Here is an 8,319-nt window from a genome sequence, read left to right as displayed (position 1 = left end):
GGGCTGGCGCCTCGGCCCCGCCCCGCGGCGGGCCTGACGCGCCCCGCCCCCTGGGCGGCCGTAGGCGGCAGTGCATGACTAGAGTTTCGGGATACCTGTGTCTACACGGCGCGCCTAATGACACCGGCAACAACAGCTCTGGACCATGCCCCCGACCGACGTTACTTTTCCAGCCTGCAAGTAGGCCTTGCACACTAGGTACTTCCGCTCCATTTTGGTGCTGAGGCCGACGAGGCCCAGGTAAAATGACTTGCCCAAGATCACACAGCTCAATAAGGAGCGAAGTGAAGAGCTCATCCTTGTCTGCCAGACTCCAAAGCCTGTACCTATCCTCTGCGCCACACAGAACGCTGTTCTCACTGTGCCTGTCTTCCGTCAGTCACTTTGAAGTTGGCAGATGTTAATTTGGAGCCACCACCCAACCTTTCATGGATGTTAGCGTCAGAAATATCTCTTGTGAGAAGAACGGAGGGGAAAAAAGAAAATTCTGCTTATTGCAATATTGTGATTGTGATGTGGAGTGTTTAATACATCCTTTACTTGATTATTTCTGTTAACCTCTGTTGAAATGTCCCTGCTGTTCACTACCTTTAAGATTGTCCAGGTAGCAGTCTCCCAGAACTTCCTTTCCTTCTTTAAAAAAGCAGCATGCCTCAGAAGGTTGTGAGGATTCAAAGAGATAATCCACGTCCAGTGGTACCACAGTACCTGGCCCATGAGAAAAGTTCAGTAAATGTTGGCCATTATTTTACTACTGAGTATATACTGCCTTTTGCTAAACCCATTTTTCTTCAGAGACCAACTTTTCCTGGGAACAGAGCAGGCAGAGAAGCATCCTATCTGAGCCCATTTCAGAAAAGACAAATCGTTGGTAGCCAATGCTATCTGAATGTCGTCTGGACTTAATGATAACTTATACCTCAAGCTTAGAATAGTAGGTTAAAGAAGTCACTCCAGGAGAACTAAGATGAGCATTTAGTTAAAGCTAGCATTTGTCCATTACATTTTATTTATTGAGTTCTTTCTCTGTGTTTGCACTTCAGAGCATACAGATGTGTATTGGATAGTAGTCCCTGCTTTCATGTAGTCTAGAAATAGAAAAAATATGCATCCAGAAGTAGTCCTCACAAAGTAGAATGTGAAAAATCTCAGAAAGGAGATAGCTAAGAAGCTATGGGACAATAGAAGAAGGGTGGTGTTTTCTTAGTGTGAAGTATGATTTCATGTCTACCTTCAAGAAAATACTTTGTATCCTGTACAAACATTAAGTAGTTGTTCAAAGAGTAACTAAGTGAACAAATGTATCTTGTATTAATAGACAGGGTTCCTTGGTGTCTACTAACAGAAAGTCATTCATATTAAACTACTATTAGAGGGGCGCCTGGGTGGCTCAGTCAGTTTAGCGTCCAGTGTCAGCTCAGGTCATGATCTTGCAGTTGTGGGTTCGGGCCCTGCCTCAGGCTCTGTGCTGACAGCTAGCTCAGAGCCTGGAGCCTGTCTTCTGATTCTGTGTCTCCCTCTCTCTGACCCTCCCCTTCTCGCACTGTCTCTCTCTGTTCCTCAAAAATAAATAAAAAACATTGAAAAATAAACTATAAACTATTATTAGAAAGGTAGAGAAGTGAGAAGAAAAACTAAACAGTTGGATCACTCTTGGGGTTGAGGATCTCAACAGCCAGAGCTCATGGACCAAATTATTTGATTAGTGAATGATTGGGCTCCACCTGCCTTCTTCCTTATATGCCTTACTGAAGATTCAGATTTCCATAAGATAGTTGGTTTCTTTGGTTGTGGGGGTGATGTATAATGTATTGTGATTGGGAAACTGACTCATACACATTTCATATAGTTCTGGTAGGGTTACCAAAGCAAAGAGCGTTAAGGAGAGAAGTGATACTGGGTAGAGAAAAACAGTAGTTGTGTATTAGAGACATATAACCTTTATAGAGGGCTTACTGTAGGTAATGTACCAGGTACCATGGTACATTATTTATAGGGATTTTGGCATTTAATCCTCACAATAACTCTAGGTGGTAGATATTGTTTATCATACCCACTTTACAGAAGAGGAAAGAGGCTTATTAAGGTAAAATAATTTGCTTATCCTTACAAAGCTAGGATGTGGTATAATTGAGTACACTGCATCGTCTTCTCTGTATCTTGTTTCTTTGAATTATTTCCTGATCCATGTGCCTCTTTTGTTTGTTCTTAGGAGGACATCAAGCTTTGGTGTATGTTTTGGCCAGTTCTGACCTCTTCTTGAAGGAGCCCTGCATTGAGGAAGATCAAAGCAAGACTGTTTTCAAATTAGAGAATGGACCGTTTGGGTTCCTTCAGCAGTAAGTATAGTGGGAACAAGTCCCCGGTGAATATTAACAACAAATTGAAGTAGAAGTTGATCAAAGAAGAAAAATAAGGCCTTTGAAGTTAAACAAAGCCCTGAGAATCTGATCCTAAAGGAATAATGTATCAAATCAGAATAAAATTAACAATACTTAGGGGCACCTTCAAGGCTCAATTAAATGTCTGCCTCAGTTTCGGCTCTGGTCATGATCTCACAGTTTGTGGGATCAAGATCAAGCCCTGAGTTGGGTTCTGTGCTGACAGCATTGAGCCTACTTGGGATATTCTCTCTCTCTTTCTCTTTCCCCCACTTGCTCTATCAAAATAAATAAATAAAAATTAACAATACTTACTGATTGCCCACTAAACACATGACACAAACATAACCACTCTAAGTCTTAAATGAAAACTGAGCTCAGGCATAGTATGAGTAACCTGTAGTTGTACTTAAGAAAGCAGTTGGATTTCTCTTTAGAACCAATAACATATTTCAGATGTCTTGATAAGAAATAATGTCAGTGCGGGGCACCTGGTGGCTCAGTCGATTGAGCATCCAACTTTGGCTCAGGTCATGATCTAGCAGTTTCTGAGTTTGAGCTCTGTGTTGGGCTATGGACTCCAGCTCAGAGCCTGGAGCCTGCTTCAGATTCTGTCTCTGCCCATCACCTGCTCATGCTCTTTCTCTCTCAAAAATAAATAAAAACATTAAAAAAAAAAAAAAGAAAATGTCAGGGATAGAATAAAAAACATGCTCCTCTCCCCCTTCCCTTTTAGGTAGAACTTGTGTTCTAAGAATGAACTACACCATAATAATAATGCAGAAAATTATGGTGTATGTGTGCAATAAATTCAGGCAGCTACGGCTATGGAGAAAAAAGTATACTGCTTTTTCTTTGTTTCTGATAAGAGATTCAGCAGAAAAAGGAATTCTATTTTTAAGTGTTAATAGTGTCCCAATGAGAAGAAATAAAAAGACACTTTAGGATGTTGTTTCCTTTTCAGCAATGCCTTTTCGTTTTATTTGTTGTTTTAGCGTTTATTTTTGAGAGAGAGCATGCTCGCTTGAGTGGGGAGGGGCAGAGAAAGAGGGAGACACAGAATCTGAAGCAGGCTCCGGGCTCTGAACTGTCAACAGAGAGCCTGATGCAGGGCTCGAACCTACCTACCTCTGACCTGAGTCAGAGGCCCAAGAGGCCCAACTGACTGAGCCACGTAGGCACAGCTCTTTTTTTTTTTTTAATGTTTATTTATTTTTGAGAGAGAGGGGGTTCCCAAACAGGCTCCACACTGTCCGTGTACAGCCTAACGAGGGCCTCAGTCCCACGAGCTGTAAGACCATGACCTAAGCCAAAATCAAGAGTCTGACGCTTAACGAACTGAGCCACCCAGATGCTCCTCAGCAGTTTCTTAAAAGGCCTCTTATTTACTCTGTCATCACACTCCTATACAAATTTAGGACAGAATTAAATCTTCAAATATCTCTAGTTCAAACCTCTCATTTTACATATGGAAAAAACCTGAATGAATTTTTCTAAGGCTGGAAGTGTAGGAGCACATGGGTGGCTCAGTCAGTTAAGCCTCCAACTTCGAGACAGGTCATAATCTCATGGTCCATGAGTTTGAGCCCCGCATCAGGCTCTGTGCTGCCAACTTAGAACCTGGAGCCTGCGTCAGATTCTGTGTCTCCCTCTCTCTCTGTCCCTCCCCTGCACATGCTCTGTCTCTCTGTCTCTCAAAAAGAAATAAATGTTAAAAATTGTTTTTTAATACTGGAAGTGTAAACAGAAACCACACATATTTCCCTTTTAAGATATTTTTTTTTTTTAAGGTAATTTTTAGGGGCACCTGAGTGGTAGAGTCAGTTACTGTCTGATTCCTGGTTTCAGTTCAGGTCATGATCCACAGTTTGTGAGTTTGAGTCCCAGCTTGAAATTCTCTCTCTTCCTCTCTCCGTCTCTCCTTCTCTCCTTCCCTCCTTCCCTCCCTCCCCCCCACTCCTCCCCTGCTCCTGTCCTGTCTCAAAGTTTAAAAAATTGAAAAAGATAAGATAAAATAATTTTGAAGCTTTTTTTTCTGGAAATAATTTCAAACTTACAGGAGAGTTGGAAAAATCATACAAAGAATCCCTATACACTTGTTAACCTCTTACTCCATTTGCACATATTCTCTCTCTATATAAATGTATGTAGCATATATATTATATGTCATATATATTTATACACTGTAGTATATACTTATAGGTAGATATAAATACCTCATTTTTTCTTCAGAGTCATTTAAAAGTAAGGGACATAGATCATGTCTCTTTACCCGTAAGTACTTTATTGCTTATTTCCTAAGAATAGGAATATTCTGTTATATAACTTCAGTATAGTGAGAAACTTTAGTAAATTTAATATCAAATGATATCTTTTTATCCAGTCTACTATCAGTTTTGTAAATTTGATTCAACAATGTCCTTTATGGTGTTTTTTTCATTCCAGTAACAGGATATAGTCAGGGGTCAGGTGTTACATTAAGTTGCTATATTTTTTTAGCCTCCTTTAAACTGAAACATTTCCACACCATTTGTCTTTAGTGACATTGATACTTTTGAATAATATAGGCCCTACTTCTCTCCCATTTTTAAAATAGAGGTTTCTCATTTTGGGTTTGTTTTGGGTCTTGCTCTACCCCTCATTGGTGATAATGGTTTTGAAAACACCGTCATGGTGTCTGCTTGAGTTCTCCACTGTATACTCTGTATTTTTCTTTTGCTTGTAATAACCCATAGAAGACACTTTCAGGCCATAATATATCCTGTGCCTCATCAAAAGTTCTCCCTAGAATTTAACACCCATTATGATTTTTACCTGATTTTTACTGTCATGGTTACAAAATGATGATTTTTCCCCCAAATCCAGCAATCTCTCCAAATTTGCTAGTTAGCATTTATATATATTATATAATATATATTATGTAATTATATGTATTACACATAATACACATAATATGTTTTATAATTTTTTGATTATATAATCAAATACCTCCTGTCTCCATTATTTAATTGACTTAAGTATGGACACATGAATTCCTATTTTCAAGGGTTTATAATTCATTATCATACTTAATTATTTTGGTTCTCAGATTGTCCCAATTTGACCACTGTGCGTGAGCTCCTTCATTCTGGCTCCTGTATCCTTGTGACATAACACCCATCACTTTTTTGAGCATCTCCTTACTTTTTGGCTATATGTTCCAGGTGCATCTTGTATCTCCCCTGCCCCAGCCCTGGAATTAGCCGCTTCTCTGTGGAGCCCTGATTTTTTTAGAGGGGAATGACATTAGACACCAAGGTCTGGTCATTTCTCATTGCTACTAGCATGTCTTTATCTTGGTCCTTTGGCCAACAAACTATGAAACATATGTGCATATATGCTGTATACATATATGCCAACATACATTATATTTGCCCATACCTACACTTCCAAGAAATCATTAGTTCACACTAATACCTCCAATTCATCTTCATAGGCTTTTTTCTTGTTTCCCCCCATTCTTTATTTGTATATCCTTTCCTCAGTGAGAATCTTGACTCTCAACATTAGCACGTTTACTCATTTGCTCAGTTTTTTAATACATTCAAAATTATTTCAGAATTGCTTTTTATATACCACTACATAAAACAGACCTACTTCAACAAGTTCAGGATTTGTTTGCAATTCTCCCAGGACTGAAGGTATATGATTAAATGTTCATAAGTTACTTGGATTTATTTATTTTTTTTCCTTTTCAGTGTGCTTATATTATTCTTCTGAAGTACGGTTGGGTTCATTTGTTCATTCTGCTTTTTGTTTTCCCTTTTTATATTTATTAATATGTTTTTTGTAAGTTTGTATAATATAGATTCTTCCAAAAGTCAAAACTATACAAAAATATATATTTGGAGAATCATTACTCTTTCCTGTGTCTCTTCCACTCTATTCCGCCCCCCAACCCACCCCTTGATAGGTGTCCAACTTCACTGTTTTCTAGTTTATCTGTCCTTTACTCCTTTTTGCAAAGAAAAGCAGACATCTCTGTTTGAGGTTTTCCCCTCTCATTTCTTATAGGAAAGGTAGCAACCTGTGTATGTTTTTTTGCAGTTTGGTTTTTTTCACTTAATAGTATCTTCTGGAAATACTATATTAGGTTATAAAAGTTCTTATTCTTTTTTTATAGTTGCATAGTACTCTCCTGTGTGGGTGCTCCATAGTTGTGTTTTTTAATATTTTTATGTTTATTTTGTTATTGATGCAGAGAGAGACAGGGCATGAGTGGGGGAGGGGCAGAGAGAGAGGGAGACACAGAATCTAAATCAGGTTCCAGGCTCTGAGCTGTCAGCACAGAGCCCGACGCAGGCTTCGAACCCACAAACCGTGAGATCATGACCTGAGCTGAAGTCAGACGCTTAACTGAGCCACCCAGGAGCCCCTCCATAGTTTGTTCAGCTACTCTCCAGTGCTTGGATATGTAGGTAGCATTTTGTAATTACAAATAATGTTCTAATGCATTCCTATCAGCGATATATGAGAATGCATTATTTTTCTACTTTCTTACTAAGACAGTATTATCAAGCTTTTGAATTTTTGCCAATCTGATGGGTGAGAAGTTATATCTCAGTATAGCTTTCTCTTATGAGTGAGATTGAGTGTGATTTCATATGTTTAAGGGCCATTTTTAAATTTTTCTCTTTTTTCTAGTTAGTCTTCATTTCTTTTGCAATAGGATTTTTGGGTTTTTCCCCCCTCAGTTTTTAAAAATTCTTTGTATATTTGGGACTTCAGGCCTTTATCTGTTATATGTCTGCAAATAATTTATTCTAGCTTATTTGCCTTTTTTCTTGCTTATGGTATTTTTTCCAAGGAAGTTTTTTTGTTTTTGTTATTTATGTAGTCAAATTTATTAACCTTTTATTGCCTTTGGATTTTGAATGATGGTAAAAAGGTCTTCCCATACTGCTAGATTCTAGAGAAATTCTAGAATGTCTTTGTGAAGAATAGTTTGGCTATGTGTATCAAAAACCCTCCGTATGCTCGACAGTTCTAGAAAAATGTATTTTCTGAGAAATACAGCATTCTTCATAATAGTAAAAAATTAGAAACAACATAAATACCTACCAGTAGGGAACTGGTTAGATTTATTGTTTTCAACCTTACAAGACCCCATGTTTTCTTTTCAGAATATTTTTAGAGCCCCTTCACTCTTTGGAGATGAAATACATAGATAACATAGCACATCTACACCCATGATTTCAAAGAAACAGACAAAATAATGCGCTAACTATAATACAATGGATAAGTAAAAGAGAATAATGAACTAATGTAATTTATAATAAATAATTGGTATCAATATGCTTAGACACGATTTCAGTAGAAGACATAATAATCACAGTCAGATGCTTAACACCCATATGTTGAATCGTTTGCATCTTGCAACTACAAAAGCACAATGATTCATGTGTGTTGTATTGGTGACTCAGAAACCCCACAAGCTTGAATAACTCTTAGTAAAGTTCCGAACAAAACAAGATATAATCTCCTGTAGAAGTACGTGCTGTTGCCTTCCTAGAAAATTAAATGTATTTTTAAAACATTTTGTTTTATATGTAAATGGAATTAAGTTCTAGGTCATGTAATTATGAACAGGTTTTTCACCATCTTGAATGTCTTTTGGGACACTGAAAGTTATGTAGGACACAGGCCACTTTTTTGTTGTGTAGGAAGGTCTTGAGTCTTGTAAGGTATCTGTAACATCCATGGCCCCCAACCTGCTCAGTGCCAGTAGTGCTCTCTCGTTATTGTGGCAGTGAAAAAGCGTTTCCTCAGATTTCCAAAATGCCTTCCTATGGGCAGTGGAAAACCATTCGGTTAGATAATTGTTACACTGGAATATTATTCATCCATTAAAAAGAATGAGGAGGTCCGTGCACTGTCATGAAAGATGTTTGACAGTATA

The 8,319-nt window shown here is 38.2% G+C and overlaps 1 protein-coding gene across 2 annotated transcripts in view; it reads left to right on the top strand.

Annotated features, from left to right (window-relative positions):
* The first annotated feature begins 2,212 nt into the window (after positions 1 to 2,212).
* Positions 2,213 to 8,319, top strand: part of TADA2A (transcriptional adaptor 2A) — a 48,620-nt gene continuing 42,513 nt past the window's right edge. For both annotated transcript variants that reach the window (XM_029929367.1, XM_029929366.1), the window contains exon 1: positions 2,213 to 2,339. In XM_029929367.1, the coding sequence (XP_029785227.1) occupies positions 2,315 to 2,339 (25 nt within the window). In that variant the 5' untranslated portion in view covers positions 2,213 to 2,314. The remainder of the gene's footprint in view (positions 2,340 to 8,319) is intronic.

Source organism: Suricata suricatta, chromosome 17 (assembly GCF_006229205.1).
Source record: "Suricata suricatta isolate VVHF042 chromosome 17, meerkat_22Aug2017_6uvM2_HiC, whole genome shotgun sequence".
Taxonomy (NCBI): domain Eukaryota; kingdom Metazoa; phylum Chordata; class Mammalia; order Carnivora; family Herpestidae; genus Suricata; species Suricata suricatta.
This window is presented reverse-complemented; position numbering and strand designations above follow the sequence as displayed.